The sequence below is a fragment of the Halyomorpha halys genome, unplaced genomic scaffold, assembly GCF_000696795.3.
Source record: "Halyomorpha halys isolate HHAL.00 unplaced genomic scaffold, Hhal_1.1 Scaffold1244.1, whole genome shotgun sequence".
NCBI lineage: Eukaryota > Metazoa > Arthropoda > Insecta > Hemiptera > Pentatomidae > Halyomorpha > Halyomorpha halys.
Window position 1 is genome coordinate 193781 of NW_027115414.1, and position 20348 is coordinate 214128.

General features: G+C 28.9%; 1 protein-coding gene across 4 annotated transcripts; it reads right to left on the bottom strand.

The window, feature by feature from the left end:
- Positions 1-326: 326 nt before the first annotated feature.
- LOC106688968 (FAM172 family protein homolog CG10038) lies at positions 327-19795 on the bottom strand. Of its 4 annotated transcripts, none has more exons than XR_010844834.1 (9): positions 19537-19795; positions 19249-19444; positions 18976-19154; positions 14605-14743; positions 12257-12376; positions 11399-11515; positions 11232-11316; positions 9514-9885; positions 327-724 (listed from the first exon to the last, which is right to left on the bottom strand). XR_010844834.1 is itself a non-coding variant. In XM_014433689.3 (8 exons), exons 2-8 carry the CDS (start codon positions 19429-19431, stop codon positions 9779-9781), a joined length of 930 nt encoding a protein of 309 aa, XP_014289175.1. In that variant the 5' UTR covers positions 19432-19444; positions 19641-19793; the 3' UTR covers positions 8698-9778. The 4 variants fall into 4 exon arrangements, 2 of the variants coding, with proteins under 2 accessions (XP_014289175.1, XP_014289174.1); XR_001344383.3 differs by lacking the exon at positions 327-724 and adding an exon at positions 2238-2371; XM_014433689.3 differs by lacking the exon at positions 327-724 and having other exon boundaries at positions 8698-9885; positions 19641-19793.
- Positions 19796-20348: the final 553 nt, after the last annotated feature.

Here is a 20348-nt window from a genome sequence, read left to right on the forward strand (position 1 = left end):
ACGCTCACTCAAAAATATTTAAAATAATATTTAACTTATCTTATTCAAAACCGATACAGTTAACTTGCTCAAAATATGTGTGATGAATTATTGAATGACTTCAAATATTATCAAAACTTTTCAATGAGTACAGTAAGATTTACAAAGATGAAAAGTAAAATGTTTTACTTAAAAAAAAAAAATTTCATCAAACCTAAAAATACTTATTGAGGATTGAAAAGCTATTATACGCAAAAAATATATGAGGTATAGAGATGTAAAAATGGGATCAATTTTAGGTTATTTTAAAAATATTTTTCAAACTGTTTAGTGACTTTTTTAAAGTGGTTCACACTTAACCCCTCAAAACATACTAAATCCAATCCATTTTACATTAGAAGTTATTGTTGAGAATTAAAACGGGATAAGTCCATATATTAAAAAAGCTACACAATATTTCACAAATGTACATTATCGTTTAAAACATTTCGTTTATTCGACTATAAAACCATCATGAGGTAAACTGAAAAATGGACTGAATTCATATAAATCCAAGTCATGAATCAGAATGTTTTTATAGCCGAAACATTTGACGTTTTAAAGAAAAAAATAAATTTGATGAAATACTCTGTAGTCTTTTATTTTTGTTAGTATTATTTTCATTAGAATCTATAAAGAATAGGGATAATCATAACAGCCGCTAGGATCATGAAAATTTCAACCAACAGATCTTCGGAGGAGTGTTCTGAAAAACAAAAATTAAAATACTTTTTTGGCGATTGTTATATATAAAAAAAAAATGTTATCTTGAAAAATTACATACAATTTTTTTTTGTTTTTAGTTATTTATTTTTCATAAAATTGTTTGATATTAAGCTTAATAATTAAAATAATATTTTTTTAAAATTAATATGATTTTTTATTCTCCCTGATTTATTGATATTTCCCTTGCAAAATAGGATAAATCTAATTTATTTAAATTTTGTAAAAAATTGGTATTTGAAATGAAAATATGTACCACTACAACCCATGAAGGGTCAGCACTTTGTAAGGAAGTACTGTTTCTTGAACAATGGTTGTGCAAGGAGGTGGTATGTTCAGGATCACACTCCACCGCCAGATTATTCTCCAATTAAGGTTACCCACTTAAACACCCAATAGAGGCTGGGAGGACCACAGGATTGACTCAGATACAGTAATAGAATAAATATTGGCCACAGCCAGATTCAAGACCGGGTTTGGAATTTGTAGCACAACCCCTTACTTACTGAGCTTCCCTGCCCTGGGTATTTGAAATAAATAAAAAATATTTTACAAATCTATCTCTGATGTAGTTTAATCATTAAATGATAATAGTTAATAATAATAATAATAATTGCATCTCCACACCTCATATAAGAAATATATCCATGGATATAAAAGAAAATTCAAAGAGTGAACTGCCAATGTCTCTCATAAGCAGATTAAAAAGATCAGTACTAATAGAGAAGACTGTATACTACATTTTCTGTCATTGTGGGTTTTAGCCTACACTATAATAGTTGACCTTCTTCTCCATAAGAATAGTTACTTAGATTTGAGATACATGGTATCAACAGCTCACCATTGATTTGTTTAAATAATGATAAAATACTTAATAAAATAAAAGAAATAAGACAAAATAAACAAAAAATTATCCACACAATTCCTATAAAATAAGATAAGGCTTACATAATCTAAGCCTATAAATACCTGTAATTCTGAAAAAAAAAAAAAAAAAAATGCACACACGGGTCAGGAAACCTGAGTTTATATTGCTGTATAGAATCTGAGTAACACGAGAGTATTTCTATTATTAGGCCTGTTAACAATTATATTATTTTAAAAGAAGTTGGAATTTATTTTTTTAAATCATATTTATTAGACTTGAAAAAAACAAAAAAAAAGTTTATTTTGTATTAAAATGTACAGAACAGTATGTAAACTGCAAGGTAATAATATGAAAAAAAATTCTTTCAACAAAGTTTCTAATACAAATAAAATAATATTTTTGGAAATGTACTAAGTAAAAAACATGAAATCCATCAAAGGTTAAAAATATTCAAAACATAATATTAACAGCCAAAATTATCTTTTAATTGATTATTTTTCTATAATGATGGAGGAAAGTTGACATTTTTTTTTCATCTGAATTAGATCAATATTTTCGAAGAAAGTTTGCAGGGAAATAAAAAAAAAAGGATATTTAAAGTATGAATGAAAAAAAAAAAAAAAACACAAAAGTTTTTAAAAATAATTCTTGTTCAGAAAAAGTTTTAACAAATTATTATAAATGTGGTTTTCCTTGTAAGCATACCATTTGAATATAGTACTACATAACCGATTAGAAATCATTTGCACGACTCCAATTATTCTGAAAAAAGATTCATAAAAAAATTAAATCAGAATAAAAAACATATAATTGAAATAACACATACATCTGCCCCTCTTCTCTCTCTCTCTCTCTTCATGTAGATACATACACATAAGCAGAAATATACTTATCAAGTTTATACTAAAAATTAAACATAAAAGGAAAAAATAAGAGTATTTCACAAATGAAGCACAAAAAAAAATATTAATTCTGAAATAACACACACGTATCTGCCTTCCCCCCTCTCTCTTTCTCTTTCTCTAGACACACACACACATATATATATTTAAAATACATAGATAATCGAAAATAAAAAGTGCACTTCATAAATCAAGTAAATAGAAATAAAAACTTATGCGAAATTGAATATTTAGAAATAAAATTAATTAAAATATATTAATAATTGTTTAATTACCAATGGATGCAAACTGAAACTAATATGATCAATCTCATTAAATCAACTTTTTTTTTTTAAAAAACCACAATACAATATTAAACTGTTCTGCAACTCTTTGTGCTGTGCAACAAGCCCACCCACATACTACAATATGTTGTTCAATCTTCACTATAAACAGTTGTGCAACATGAAAAATAATTCCATACAAGATGCGTCTTAGTTGCACAAAAGTTTGACAGCATAAAGAAACTTCTAGCATATTCATATTAAATTGTTCAAATTACGAATAAAGTGTTTCCATCGGTACTTAAAATTAAGATCTTCATCATAGAAGTAATTACACCAACCATCTTTATGATAATGCGGGAAAGTTAAATTTCATGTTCACACATAATATACATATTAAGCAATATACACCTTAAAATTATTACTTATATTAAAGTTGCGGAGCTTGTAACCTCTCATTTAGGTGGCGAGAGAACTCTCAGTCAACCAGGGTTACAATAAACTCCTCTGCTGTGGTTCATAGTGTCATTTCAAGTAGGCATTCTTTCGAATGTCGATAAAAAATTAAGCAAATAAATTTCAATAAAGAAAAAAAAATCTTTATACATTCGCTAAATTTTTATGTACATAAATGATACATCTATTATGATAGGTATAATTCATAAAAATTATTGTCCGATAACAATAAAAATATTTACATATTTACTGCCAATCAAGAGTACTATTTACAGAGCACATTCTATTTTTAAAAATCGCCGATATATATGACAAAAATTAAAATGAGATTTTCAGAAAATTATTAGTAAACGGGTGGAGGATACACAAAATTAGTCAAAAAACTAGTAATATTTAGTCCTGCCAAACTTAACGTCTTATTTACTGAGCCTGGATAGAGAAGCTCAGCAAAGTGGGGCGAAAAGTTCTAATCTAATGAAGTTTTAAAGCTATTTTTGAGTACCCTTATGTTACAGAAACCCAGACCATCTTCCTAAAATGGTATTAAGATAGCTGCATTGATGGAAGTGATACAGAAAAACTTAACAATAAGAGTGGCTCGATAACAGCCGACCTTATGGAAAAGGAAGAATGTGATTCGATTATTTGTGACAATATATACAGAGGGAAATAGAAATTTCCAGCAGAAGTAGGGCCTATATAAAAAAATCAAGAAATCTTAAAAAAGATTTCTTGATAAGCGAATTCACGACATAACGGTTACCGCCGGAACACGACATTAAGGGAAAGCCCTCTCCCTAAAAAGGGACGTCGATCCTTATGGAATTATTTAGTTTTATAACTAATATACAAAACTTAGATATAATTACAATATTACAGTATACTATATCTATATTTACAGTTATATTAGTAGGACACGGCATGAGCATGTAACTCTTTTGTTACCATGCGATAATTGAAAACAAAAAATCTGACACATGCTAGTCAGTAATATACAGAAAAAAAAATTAAATAAATCTACACTATAACAATTTGATTAATTAATTTTATAACTATATGCCATTTTTTTATACAATATATACAAAGTAAAAGAACAGAAGAAAGACCTTTTGAAATCATATCAAAAACAAAAGTTTATAAAATTTAATATATTGTATTTGGTTGAATATGAGTCATTATTTTCAGAAATCGTCTCCAATAATATGAATGAGTGTCCTATATTTGGATTTGATTTAGAAAAATTTGCTTTAAAGTCACTTCATAACTTTTTATAGTTTCTATTTTGGTGATGACAGACAATAACATGTGAAAATTTATGCTTATTATAACACATTTTGCAAAGAGAAAATAAATTTAAAAATTGGTCCAGTGATAACACTCACATTCAAGGAAAATGATATATTTAAACCAAAATTAGAGAAGAAAAACAAAAGTTATATGAAACAGAATAGCTGACATAAATGATATTTCAAATCGAGAATTGAGAAAACTAACCTAATTAGGTTAAGTTAAGCATAAATAAAAAGATGTTCTCACTTGAAGTTATATCGAGTCAACACTTCACGACTCATATTCTAGCAAATACAATAATCTGGATCATTAATTACTTCAAAATAAATAATAGAAGATCAAATCTGATAAAAAAACAATCAAGTAAGATTAAATAAAACAAGTTTTAGGTCAGTAATGTAAATGTAATATGTATGTAAATATTGTCATTGTAACGATATTTATAAACTTATCCGACAAGCTAATGTTATATTTACATTATGGTACTCAAAAAGAGAAGACCCTAAATCTACGACCTGAGGACGATGTGGATATTAAAATTTTATATAAAACTAACACTGATATTTACAAAAATTTATTTTAAAATATTTCTGATTAAGACTGTACATAATTGATGCGATAGATGATAATTATCAGAAGCGAAACTGTAATTTCAAAGTATTTTAGTAGAATAATAAAATTAAAAGAAAAAAAAATTATTTTAATAACATAATAAAGATATATTTAATGGATTAAAAAAAAAAAAAAAAATTAGAAAATATAAAAGTTAATAATTTGTGCATAAATTGTTTTACAAACTATAAGGAGTAATTATGGATAATAGGCACATGAGATAGATTATATCCATAATGTTAGTAGTTTAATCCATTGATATCTTTAAAACGAAGGCTTACTTATATAAATTGTGCAATATTGTTATTAATTAAAGAAATTAATATAAGATAATTAATCAATAAACAAAATTTTTAGAACATTAAATTTTATCATAGCTGCATTCAAGCCAAGAATACAAACTACGAGTTAACTCATATTTGGTAGTTAACATGTTTAGAAACATTTTTTAAGATAATAACTCAAAGAAATTCTAAAAAAATTATTTAAATAGTTTTTCTGATATTGTAAAACTATTTTTGATGCTAATAATAATTAATTAAAATAAGATAAAACACCATATTATTAAACATATAAAAATAAAGTAACATTTAAAACTAGAAATAAAATATAAAAAACTGTTAAATATATAATGGTGTTGTGCATTTGTGCGTGTATTGTTTCTTTTTGTGCGTTTCCACTACTCATACTCTATTACAGTTTAATACTACAACATTCTAATACATGTAAACATGCTAAGAGGAATCATTCATACATCCTTATGCTTTAGGGTTATTGATAAATATTTAAAATAAGAGGTTAAAAAATAAAAAACTTAAATAGAGGTAATATGGATTTGTACAGAAAATTAACTCATAAGCAAATTAATACCTATATGCAGAAAGGAAGGAAAAGCACGCCCAGAAGTAAGGTATTAGAAATGAAGCCAGTTGAAACTGTTGGTTCGAAACAATAGCTCTTAAAATACTTCGGTACGAGACAAGACTGGATAGCAATGTTCCGACCTAAATATAGTTTTTGCAAAATTTATGAAATTAGATGAGGAGCTTTGTTAAAATAAATAAAAGAAAGTTTAATGTAAGTTAATAAATGAGGTCTGAGGGATTGGAATAAAAGCATATAATATTGTATTTTGCTAGAAATAATTTCCTTTTTTTTTTTTTTCCTGAAATAATTTCCATGCATTATGCATGCATGCATGTGTATGTTGGTGGCTTAAATAGACATGCGAGACTAGAAGAAATCATTTCCAGGTCACTAAATTCTATATTAAGAGAATGTTTTTCATTCCAGCGAGTAGAAAACTATCAAGGTAAGTCAAATTAGTCTTTTCTTCATCTATAAAGTAACAACTTCAGAAATTTTACATAAAGTATTTCGTTCAGGATTTTTGAAAAATGAAATTTAAGATTTCAATGATCTTTAAAATAAAAATAAAAATTTAAATATAAAAAACGAGAGCTTTTCTTTTTTTTTCTTCACAAATAAGAAAATTTAAATAAAAAACAATCTCTTTTTTTCTTTTTTCCCAGAAACCTCAATTATATAACAAGGATAGTAAAAAAAAAATAAAACCCTGTACCACTACAACAAAAGAAGGGTCAGAAATTTAGCCTCATAAGGAAGCCCTGTTTCTTGAAGAATGATTAAACAAGGAGATGATTTTTTCAAGACCATAAGCAACCACCTGTTTTTTTACCCAATTAAGGCTCAATGTTCCCTGGGGTGATCCCGAACCCACAGCATTGATTTACGACTGAAGTAACAGAATAAATAATTATCTGCCACAGCCGGATTTGAACCAAGCTCCTTCACAAAACCTTCCTCACTGAGCTATCCCATTCCTTAAATAAAACAAAAACAAATTTAGAAATTGTTTGGAACATGGATTATGGAAAGCGGCAAGTGCAAGGAAAGCTATACTGTGAAACAAATTTTAAGAAAAATATATATACCCAGATTCAAAAGTGATAAAAAGGTAATTATTTTAGATGATTGTAATAAAAATAAAGTAATAAAACAATTTACGATCATTCATTCTATAACAATAAAATAAAAACTACTTATAAGAAGAGCAGTGAGGTGCCCTAAGGAGTTAGCCTTATTTATATACATTACTTAAATATAATATGCGAGTGTGTATGTATATAAATATACACACACACACATACATACTAACCCTACTTATATTATATACAGTAATCTTTAATATTTACATAAAATGGATATAGATCTAATTTAGCCATCATTTACCCTTTTTCATACTCCAAAAACGAAAAGACATACAGAATAAATCACACAAGCGATAACAAATTTAACTTGCCCGCAGTTAATTACAACAATGTCGAATGAAAACAACTTTAACAAAAGTGTAGATCACACATCCAGAAATGGGAATTATATTGAGTTTTTAACAAAATATGATAGTACAATAGTAATTCTGTGACAGCTGAGTCTGTAGTTTACGTGATCATAGTGGCTGCAACTGCCACAGAAACTATCCATGTGGAAATGGAAGAATATTTAACACTTCAATGGCTAAGAAGCGAAATCTCATATTTCCAAAACAAATTAAAAAAAACAACACCTGTTTTAAAAAGCAATTTATTTAAACATCATCCGTATGTGTACATTTTTTATTCTTTAAGTGAATATATAAAAATACAATAATACTTTGCAGTAATCTTCCACTATAATAAATAATATATAAAATAAATTAAGATTATTTTAATCCAAGTTAATATGAGATATCGCACCATAGCCATAGACGTAAGTTGTATTACACTAATGTATATTTTATTTAGATTTCAAATTAACTTTACTTGTATGAACTACCTATATGTATATAAGTGTAAATATGCAGAGAGAGAGAGAGAGAGAGAGAAAAGGTAGATTTTTTTTATATTCTGCTCCACAAGATAAATCTGATAAACAAGAACATGCGAACTACAGGTTGGGTGGCATTCTAGCTTTGAAGGTGCTAAGGAAATAATTCCAGCTCAACCATAGTCAAGCCTCAAAGCCTAAATACTTATTTAATAAGGATTGTCTGCATTCCTGTTATTATTATTTATTTTGTAGTATTTTATGACTAATTAATATTGATAAATGAGAGTTGAATACTTCAAAATTCTGTAAGCAAAATCTCTTAAATTAAAATAATGAAATCGTATCAAAATAAAAAAAACTTTTTCAAATTAAGAAATCAATATCGATCATACCGTATTGTTCTCTGTAAATTTTTAGGACAACCATTCATATCACAGCTAAGCATATTATCACAAAACAAGTAAATATTTGTTATTAACTAACCATTATAACCAAATTATACATGAAATACAGTGAAAGTAAATTATATCTTGAATCGTTATGATTGAAAAACATTATTTTATTGTAGATATTTAAAATATCTACACTATTATTTCAATATAGAAGATAACTTAGATGATGAGAAGTAGTTCAATATATATATATATATATATATATTGAAATTCAAACAATGTAAAGAACCTTCAATGAACAGTAAAAAACAATAATTCTTAGGCCAATAATTTATTACTGATAAAAACAATTTTATAAAAAAAAAAAAATCTTAGTTTTAATTGAACTCAAGTAAGCAGTAAGGAACCAACTAATATTTTTCTTATTGTTTTATAAAGCTATATCAATAACTGTTTTCATTTCAAAACAAAAAATCAAAGCTCTATCTACATCAAATAGTGATACAGAGGAAAATCTTGGTTCTATGTTATGAAATCAAAATTCTAGAAAAAATTATCGATATAGCTTATAAAATACAATTTTAGAAAAATATTGATTTTTTTTTCATGCATATGTGAGTAAGTTACTTTATAATTACTAATTTAGGCAAAATTTGTCATGTGTTAGGAGCGGAATTTAATCTTTAAAAACAAGCTTAATCTTCTTGTACAATTGGAAGAGCAATTAATCTTTTAAAAAAATAATATAAAGAGATCAAGAACTTAATTATTACAATACACCGAAAAAAATAAGTCATGAAATTACTTAAAATCATGAACTATTTAAAAATAAAATTATAAAAGAAATTTAAACACATTTCTACCACTTTAACTACAAGGAAACCCACACCATACTTGCAAATAATACAGTAAAAATGACACTGTACTAAAACATAAGCTAGTAAAAATACAACAGTTTAAAAGACTGATTAGCGCTTGGTAGTATAAAGGTAATTATAAATTTCTAGAGATGTTTTATCATTATCATCGCCTTTGAGATCTAAAATTGATGCCATCATAATCGAAAGAATAATAGTATACCAAGTATAGACTAATCAAATTGTACAGCCTGTTTTAAGGGTAACATGATAATGTATCACATTTGAATTGAGTAGACTTACTCTTACTAGATACTCCTGCCTGTTTCTTACAAAGGTATTCAACCAATATTCATAAACTATATAGAATGATAAAAAATATTAAATAGTAGCTACTGTAATAAGATTTTTAAAAAAATGTAAAATTAGAAATAAAAAATATTTTGAGAATGTCTTCAAACATGGAACAAAAGACAAGTAAAAAATATTTTGAGAGATGTCTTCAAACATGGAACAAAAGACTATCTTTGGACATTATGTAAGAAACGCAACAGGAGTATCGGGAAGGTCAGATGCTGTTGTTAGTAGCCAACGGGCCGCTCACTAACAGAGATTCAGCGAAGTTGAAAACGGATTCTATGGAAGAAGCGGAAGTAAGTTCGTGCTTTGTTGTACCTGAAACAGATTTACAACAAGTTTTTACTATTTTTAGAAGAGTAATTTGTACAAAAAATTTAAAAAATCTATTGAAAATGCAAATAAATAAAAATAGATCTGTTGATCTTAAAATCAAAATTATTTCACCAATTTAAATAAAATGTTTAAGCTAAAACGCCATCTTCAAGATCAAAAAATTTTAAATTACACATTATTGAACATTCTTAGACTTAAACTTTGTAAGTTTCAGAGAGAGCCAAGGTTATGAAAGTGAGAGCGGGGAGAGAAAGGACCTGAAGAGCAAACAGACATTTTTAGTTCGGTGACCGAAGGATTCGATGGTTCCTAAAACAGGTGCAGGTATCAGAAACATGACACTGAAGGTATAGTCTCAGCATTGGAGAGGTATACAGGAGAGAGTATGATAGTTTTATATTTGCGAAAGGGGAAAAAATGTTTCTAGGAACAAGTGAAGTATTAGTTTTCATCCCTGTTATAAAAGACAATGCTAAAGGGAATCTTTTGTGAATAATTGTAAAGATTGCTAAAACAGTTTATTTAATTTAGTTTTTATCCGCAGATTTTTTATGTAAATAAATGTTTGTCTAAGAATTCCAACTGGTACATTTATTACGACTTCAAAGGTGGAGGGAACCTGAAACCTGAATTTTTTGTTCCTGTAGTAGTAAATTGTTTAACAAAAGATTGTAAGGCAATCGGGAGAGATCAGGCTTACTCGGTTTTACTGTTCGAATCAGATGCCTCTATTTTTCTTTTTTGCTCATTTAGTTCTTTATAAATTTTTTTAAATATTTTGTATTTAGCCATTGTTTATTATTGCAAACAATGAGAACTATTAATTTATTTCAAAAAACGAAGGTATAGTATATCTAAGATGAGTTCGCCAGTGAGTAAAGGAGGGAGAAGGGTGCAGAGTGACAAACATTCTCCCGCCAACCCCCCATTCTTCTGTCTTCTCTCCACTCAGTCAAATCGACTTCCTTTCCTGGACATTGTAAAATGAAAATTGACAAAAAAAAAAATTTGAGGAAATTGTAATAAGATAAAAACGTTTTGTTGAACACTTTCCTTTAGGAGGGGGGCGCTAGCTCCCATTCCCTACAGGTAAACATATTCTAAATGTACAAGGAGAAGATAGCTGGGGGTGCGGTCAAAGATAAACACAAATAAGTTGGATTAACCTATAGGTTAAATATAGTTATAAATATATTTCAATAAAAAAAAACAAAAAAAAACATTAATACATACTCTTTTCCAGGGTATCACCTCAACCATGACACAGTCTTTTAAAGTAGATATACAATAATACTTCTTTAAAATAGAAATTAATCGATTTAACTTACCAGCTGAAACGCACTGGATTTCCCCCTGCTGTTCAGGTAGCATTTTGTCCAAAGGTTCAGAACTGGTGACCCAGTTGCGACCAACCTAAAATGAAAAAATACCCTTTAAATACCTAATAAAAGAAGACACAGTACTAAAAGATACACTAAAATATAAATTTAAAAACCTCAGATAGATATTCTGCTAAGCGGGACGAAACAGCTCGAGGTATCCGACCATGGACAGAGTCTGTAAGGGCTATTGCTTTCACTCTTCTTAAGAAATCTTCCTCAAAGTTTGAAGCCTGTAATAGCGATAATTTTTGATATGAAAAAAATAAATATCTAATATAATAAAAGCTTAGCGAACTTCGATATTGGTACCACCAATCGTTCTCTATATACATCTTTTGTAATGACGCTTTTTCAAACCTTCATCTGCTAAATCAGTTTTAACGCAATCCTCCCATCAACAATTAGGCCTACCCATAGGACGCTTACCTCTCAGTTGCGTTTATTAACATTTTAAGGATCCGCCCATTGCTAAACCCTACAACCTTACATTATAAAGCTATCTTATTAATTTCTAGTTATACCATTTTTATTAGTTTTGATTCTATTATGGTTGATATTTTGTTTTGTTTTTAGCCTGAATAAAAAATAAATAAAACAAAATTTCTTACAGAAGCAAGTACTACAAAATAGATAGGAAAAGAAAAGAAAGAGATTTTCAATGGAGATTTTAATGGATCTTGTTTCTTTTTTTTTTTTCTTTAACCCCTTGCCTCATACCTCACCATTTCTTGTGAAGCGGAGGTTATCCTACAAGTTACCAACTTATTTTAAGCAGAGTGAAAAGGTCAAGTTTCCATTCTGTGGGTCGCAATAAAATTAAAAGTCAACCAGGCCTAGGTTGAATTTGAAAGAGTGCTGACTTAACTTCAAAATCTAATTAGTATTTGATAATCAACCTCCAAATAGCCGTCAGGAGTTGGTTATCTCAGAATTAACTTATAATTGGACTTAAAATTATGATTACTACTTACCAGGCTCATTGTTACTACTCCTCCAAAACTGTGGGCTATAAGCAAAATTTTTTCAGCAGCAGTCGGAAGAACATAGTGTTTCCAAACAGTGCTTGCATGTTCACTTGAATTACTACTGCCCTACACAAATAAATAAAAAAAAAAGGTATTGCATGAAAATTTTAAAAGTTTGTAAAATAAAAGTTGTTTTCATTTATTAGTTTATTTTAACTGAAGGAAGTATGTAATTTAAGTAAATATTAGCTGATAATTATTATTATTATTGGCGCGACAGACTGTAGAGGTCCCAGGCTTTGCATAATGTACAAGGGTGGTCTGAAAAGTTTCCGACCCCAACGTGAAGATGGCAGCACTCATAAAAAGCAAGTGAATTTCATTGTTCATCTGTTGACAGTTATAGAGTGCATGCTAGAATATCACCTTGTTTCAGACCTCATTCGCACTTGAATTTATTAGACAAATCTCCTCGCACTCTTACATAACAGCTGGTGTCCATCATTGTCACTCTGGTCAACCTAATTAGCAATGGTGGGAATTTTTCTCGCCACACGCTATCATATGCTGACCTGCAAAAAGCATATTTATATTGAAGTTGTATTCATTTATTCTCTTGAGAATCTGTCTTAAGCTGAACAGCTGGTCAGTGGTGGACTTTCTCCTAGTGAAGGCACTCTGATATTGCCCAACCACTTTTCCCGCAAAAGGACGAAGCTTGTTATTGAGGGTATTAGCAGGGTGCAATCTAGGGGATCACCCTTTTTCAGGATGGGGCATATAATGCCAGTTCTCCATTACTCTGGTATAGCTTCCTCTATCCATGCCTGCATTATGAGATTATGCAATCTTTTTCTGCAGACCATCTATCCCGGCAGCTTTATTGTTCTTTAACTGCATGATGGCGTCAAGGGCGTTTTCCTCATACGCGGGCTCCATATCATCAGCAGCATGCTGCTCATATTTAAAACCATCATCATTTTGTTTGAAATGACCCCAATAATCTTCTCTCTTTCTTTCCAGAATACCAGTATTATCTGACAACAGAACGGCATATTTATTCCGGATCTGACTTTACCTTGACATGTAAGCTTTCCTTCCCTCATTTTCACTTTTGTAGAAGTTTCTAATGTCCTTGTTCCTTGAGATTTTCCACATCTTTTATTTTCCTTTTCTCCCATGCCCTCTTTTTTACCCTGTGGATCTTTTTTTCCTCCTTCCGCTTCTATCTATATTCTTCTGTCAGATTCCTTGTTCTTCTTCCACCGATCATGTGCCAATAAGCTTCATTTTTATCCAGGGTGGCTTTGCTGCACTCTCCATCGAACCAATCAGTCCTTCGAGTTTTTACTTCTTCTTAACCTAAAACCTCCTCGGCTACAGATATTATATCGGTCTTACAGGACTCCCACATTTGGTCAATGTTATTCTCTTCAACATGGTTGGTCTTTGCATGCATCCATCAAGAGTGCAATCAAAACCTTCTAGGCATGTTGGGTCTTTAAGCTTGATGATATTGTATCTAACAAGTTTTTCTGCCTTAACTTTTCTTGCATTTGATATGTGTGCTATGAGGCGAGCCACTACCAAATAGTGATCTGAGTCCACAATCGTGCCTCAAAAAGGTTCTCACATTGAGGAGATTGCTTCTATGCCTAGAGCATATCCGAACATGTTCCTAGCAATAATATTAAATTGTTTATTAAAATTGTAACTAATCAAGTTATGTATGTTTGTGTTCAAATAAGCTAAGTTTGAACAAAATTTTTTTTTTAAAAATCCGAAACTGCCTGATCTTTTCCGATTAGATGCATATGTATACAACTATGTTATGTTTTGTTAAACTGTATTCTTGGTAGGAAAAAAGTTAATGCTCGTGATTTCAACCTCAAAAACTCTAAAATATGAATTTTTATTGCAACAGAAAAAGAAAATGTTTAGTTCAAAATTTTCGTCTTCCATGGCATTATTTTTTTAAATCACAAAAATAGCAATAACTTGAACAAGAGTCCACTAATCAATCTAATCAAAACTTGGAAACGTAAGTAGGGAAGTAAGTGAAAGTTGTATGATGCATACACCACACTAGATTCTTTTTCTTTATTTAAAAACAATAATGGTTAGACTATATTATAAACTAAGCTTTGAATATTGAACTTGCTAACATTAAGTTTATTATGGAAGGATTGGTATTTGGTTCTGGCCAAATCGGCAACATAGGGGATATTGAGGTCCTGATGGATGATTTGATTTGTGACAAAGTAAAGAGCATTAAGGATTTTATGAAGGATTTTGTACTGTAAGGATTGGATTCGAGAGGAAGTCCAAACTTAAACATCAATTTTATTGTATACCTCAATAGGAAACTTCTTGCCATCGATCAGCCTGTAGTTATCATTAGTGTTCATAATGATCACTCCATAGCCCAAGTTCATGGCTTTCCTAATGTAGGGTATCTGAGTTCCAGTTTCCAATGAATCATTGATAATTAAGCTGAAATAAACATATTTATTTATATATAACTTAATTTGAAGTGTTTATAGTAGACCTTAGATTAATATAAGGAGAAAATCATCGGAGTGCAGTCAGCAAAAATACACAATCAAAAACTTATTTATTTGAGCTGACATTTCGACCTGAATTTCAGGTCTTCATCAGGGCTCAACAAAACAAAAAAAGAGATAACAACCATAACTCAGAGAAACATAAAAATGAAGGAAAATAATAAACAAACAAATTTGGAAATATTCATAACAATAAATTAAGTAGATAGCAGTTGATTGATAAGAATAGAAGTAGATTGTAGTACTGATAGAAGATGAGAGGAAAAACTTTATTAAAATATAAATATAAAGTTGTGCTGCTCAACTTCATTGGACTGCTAGGCACACAGCATACTTATTTTAGTCTAATCAGACAATATTTTTAATCTAACAATAAGCAATGGTCTATACAAGTATACAATAATAATTACAAACATTAGCAGTGTACAACATTAGAACATGACTTTTTTTTTTATCTCTTTGGTTCTTTAATTTTTTTCTGTTTTTTTTTTTTTTACCTTTCTCTTTTTCATGATTTTTTTCCCTCCTTTTTTTCTTTTCCTTCCCTTCTATTTCCCTTTCATATTTTGGTTTTAACCCAATGTGCCTTTAACAGAATAATGGATAGAATAATGATAGACATATGAGAAAACAAAAGAACGATATTTAAGTAACAAATATAAATTTAAAAAAAAAATCAACAAATTATGTTAAAATTAATTTACAATAAACATATAACAAATATTAAATATATATATATATTTTATTTTTAAGTTATTTATTAACATTTACAACTGTATAAAAAATACATCAAGCAAATTTGAAGTAAGATCACAATGATATGATACAGCATGTAGAGAAACTACCCAGTAGTAGAACTCTAAAAACATTTTACAATATAAGATCATGAGGCCATCTTCTTTTGAGGCGCCTCAGAGGAAAAAATATATATAAAAATAATAAACAGAATAACAAACAAGATATGCAATGTATGCATGCCATCCTTTCCCTGTATAATTCTCTTACTCATTCACGAGTATTATATTCTCTGTTAACCTAGCCACGTCCTGCACACCGACCCCGAGTTCCTCCATGAAGCTCCTAGATTTGCTGGGAATTGTTCCACGGGCCTCTAATGTTGAAGTCTCGTTCTCCGAAGCCCCCACGGAAATTCTCCTTAAGGAAAGGGATGCATTTATCGTAGATTTCCTTCTTTTCCCTATCTACTTTATTTGCCTGGTCAAGGTCATATTTTTATTTTTAGTTAAGGTCATATTAGGAGATATTTTCATATCTCACGGTGGAATCCAGAATGATTTCCGACTCCCTCTTCTTAGGGAAAGCAACAATATCCGCATATCTTGTGGATCCATCTGTATCGACACAGTAGACCTCATCGAAGCAGGCAAAATCTCTTTCTTTTAGGAGCTTCATTAACTTGTACTTCACTCTATGATGAGGAGGGAGTTTTTGGGGTATTTCCCTAGCATGATATTACAAAGGTACGAATTATACAAAATAAATGATAAAAAAATTAAAAAACAGAAAGTGTTCAATAAACATATAAATAAACATAATGAAAGGTGCAGAAGAAAATTTAAATGATGAGTAATGGAATCAACATAATAAGATATGTAAGTAGTGTCTACAATAATGAATAACAATTTAAGATCATCTTTTAAATATTTCTTTCTTTCTTAGTTTTTCATTTTCCAAATCTCTTCTCCTTTGTTCGTTCTTATTCACTTTTTTCCAGGCACTCTATAATTATTATAGCTTAACTTTTTTTTTTTTCGTCTATAAAACTATGCATCTTTTATCCATAGTAACAATTTTTTTTCTTTCTTGCCCATTGTATTTTATTTTCTTTCATATACTTCATGATGTTGATTAAAATTGTTTTTCATTATTTTAAACATTACTTACACATTTTATGTTAATTCCATTAAATATCACTTACATTTTTTCTACACCTCTCTTTATTCTTTATTTCTAGAACACTTTCTGTTTTTTAATTTTTTTATCATTTATTTCGTATAATTCTTATCACTTATATTATATATTCTATTGTTATCAATTAACTACTATCTGATTAATTTATTATTATGTATATTTCTAAATTTGTTTGTTTATTATTTTCCTTCATGTTAACATTTCTCTGAGTAATGGTTCTTCTCTTTTGTTTTTTCATCCCTGATGAAGGCCTGAAATTCAAGTCGAAACATCGGCACAAATTAATAAATTTTAGTTTATTTGCATATTTTTACTAACCACACTCCTAACCCCCTTCTCCTTATATAATTTAATTTCTTATTTTGAGACTGGTTTGTTTACCTATTGTAATAAAAAAAATCTATATAGCCTCAAAATGTTTATTCTCTTATAACTGCAATGTTTTGGCCATTCTCAAGTATATCTTCTTTAAAATATATAATTATTGATACAGCTATATCAATGTCATTGAAAAACTACATGTAATTCTGCCTTTGTCAATTATTTTTGACAAAGGTAGAATAGCCTGCAATTTTTTTATGACATTGTGACAGCTTATATTATAAATAAGATATATTTGAGAATGGCTGAAATGCGTGAAAGGTTGAAGTTATAAGAAAATAAACTTGTTGAGACTTTATAGATATTTTTTATTATGATTGTCAAGGGGCAGAGTTGGGCAAAAATTATCTGTAGATGAAACTAATGGCTGAAATTGCCATGGATACGATATCTATTTATCAATGGTTCATTCATGAATAAGAGTCGTTTCCATAGCAATAAAGCTAATTTTTGCCCATCTCTGTCAATAGGGTACTCTTTGTGTACCTAAGGGTGGAGCAATCCCTATTTTAAAAATTGTACAACTGTTCAACTTATTATTTTTTTCACAAAATGCATTCTTCATCTGTTAATCTTAATTTTTTATGACCCATTTTTATTATTCCAAATAAATATTATGTAAAATAAAATATTATAGGTGAAAACTTGTAGTTATATATATACACACATATACAGTGTAATCTTGGTACTCCGAACGCTCCAGCAATATAAACTGGCATTAAAAGAAAAAAGGTTACTTTTTTTGAGCAAACTCAACAGACAATAACATTTTTGTTTTCAAATAAAAGTGTACATGTGTAAAGGACATTTATAACTTCCCAATCAATAAGCAAGTTATTGTAATCACTGTGAAAAATCAGAAATGGACATTTTTACAAAGTTTCAACATTGGCTAATCTAATTCCTATTGAAATGTCCATTTTATTGAAATTAGAAAAACATATCTATTTTATAAATCATTTGATTCTGTGAAACTAATTTAATTAATAGTAGAAATATATACAATACAAATTTTGTAGGTGAACTATTTTCTTTTTTATCACGGTTAAAATAAATCCATACAAAGAGTATTTTTTAATTTGTATTTATACTTTTTACATTCATAAATGAACAACTTATAATTTTAACAAAATTATTTTATCACATCCAAATTAAATCACCATTTAGCGTTACTTAGGATATAAAAAAACAAAATTGTAGTTGCCCAAAATAGGTCTATTGACCAGTGATGTTATATAAGACTCATGGTACCGACGAAAAAAAAAACAATCAGACTTCTTTATAAAAGATTAATTTTTTAAAACTTCTAACAGTCAAATTTCCAAATAAGAATAGTTATGTACATTTATATTGTTAAATTCTTTAATACTATTTTTCCTTAATGCTTCTTTAAATCCGAACAACTGTCTGCAGTAATTAGTACATTTTACGTAATTAGTAATTAGTAATTACTTAGATTACACTGAATGGATATAACAAGATAATACAAAGTATTCAATGTATAAAGTTAGTTTTAATAACTAATATAATAAAAATGTAATTCTGAAAATAGTCAACAATAACATAACTTAAAGTAATTACTAAGTGTGTTGCAAACGAAAAATGAAATAGTTACATGGCAGTAAGAGATCAGCCTGTAATGATTAGATGATTGGTAATCAATAAATATGTCTTTATCACAAATGGAGGATTACTTTAAGATAATTATAATTATCTGAATTTGATATTAATAAAAATAAAATTCAAAGATGATTTCAAAAACCATGGCTGGAGTAATAAATAAAAAATACAATTAAATTGAATTGGATTAATATAATATTTTAAATGATTAAAAATAAAATTGTTTACCTTCTAGCCCACTGTCCAGCCCTTACCACCCCGGTCCCATGGATCAATACAGCCAGTTTAGGTACTAGATGTGCATCTTCTGTGGCAAAAATAAATGAACTATTGTCATTCCCGGGAGGAACGGGGAGCTGTTTGAGCCCCAAATCCCTCAACATGGAGTAAACTTCTTCAGTAATTACCTAAAAAAAAAAAATAAAACAAACATTAAAGAACTTCATAAAGATTACACCACCTCATATCATATTCAAAAACTTGATAACAAAGCAAAAATACCTCTCCAAGGGCTTCATAATGCTTCTGGTTATAACTCGGATCAGGAGAAACATTGAATTCAAAGGGAGTGTCAGTCGACTCGCCTGTTTTGACATCAATTTTTCTCAGCTTACCACAATCATTGAAGCGATATCCAAACTCTTCCAGAGTTTTGGGAAAACATACTTCTCCCGAAGATGACATTGTAGCAATGTTCCTTAGGAATAAGCCAGAAATTTTATAAGACACAAACTTGGAAATGACAGAATTTAATAATAATGGGAACATATTGATTTCACTAGAAATTACCGGAGGAATATAATATTATTCAAAGTAATCTTAAATCCATCTTGACTGTTCTTAAAATAACATAATGACAGCTTTGAAAACAAAATGTAACTAAGTGAACTTACAGAAAAAAAATTAACTGAAAATCATATAGAATATAAATAGCCGGGTTTCAGAGGTCTGAATGATCACCGAAATCAACAGATGAAGGAAAGAAAACAATGTCATCCAGACAAAACCCGACTATTTACGTTCACTGTCATGGCCGGCGATAGGGAAAGGTCAAAGGACAAATCTCATGAATTCTCGATAATTTTTACAACATTCAAATTGATTTTTCAAACTGTTACATTTAACACATTACTAAATATAACACCTTTTTAAAACATTTCATTTTATAAATTTTTATTATTTTGTTCTTCATAAAAAAACATCGATAGTTTTATGTGGTATTGATAGTTTTAACTTGAAAAAGTGAGCAGTTATCAAATTCAATTTTGAATCGGCTTATTTGGAATTTCATAAAACTTGTGCATTTCACATTCTTTAAAGAATATACTATTCACTAATAAAAACACTATACAACAAAACTTAAGTTTAAGTTTCCAAAAATAAAGGTATTCATAGAAGTTAACTTGAACAACAAAATAAGCTAAAGCTATTGAATGTGAAACAATATTTTATCTCCTTAACAGTAAAAGAATTGTTTTGTTAATTACTTAATATATGTTTTATCTCTTAATTAATGCTGTTAAATGTCTTTCTCAGACGTATTCTTGGACAGACAATAGGGTAGCGTAGCCCTGACAGTACGTAGGACGCCTCCCTAATTC

Coding starts and splice junctions, on each gene's coding strand:
- LOC106688968 (XM_014433689.3), bottom strand. CDS start 19,431: ATGTCATCTTCGGGAGAAGTATGTTTTCCCAAAACTCTGGAAGAGTTT. Junction 19,155..19,248: donor ATTATGAAGCCCTTGGAGAG/GTATTTTTGCTT, acceptor TTTTTTTTTTAG/GTAATTACTGAAGAAGTTTA. Junction 11,317..11,398: donor TAGCAGAATATCTATCTGAG/GTTTTTAAATTT, acceptor TTTTCATTTTAG/GTTGGTCGCAACTGGGTCAC.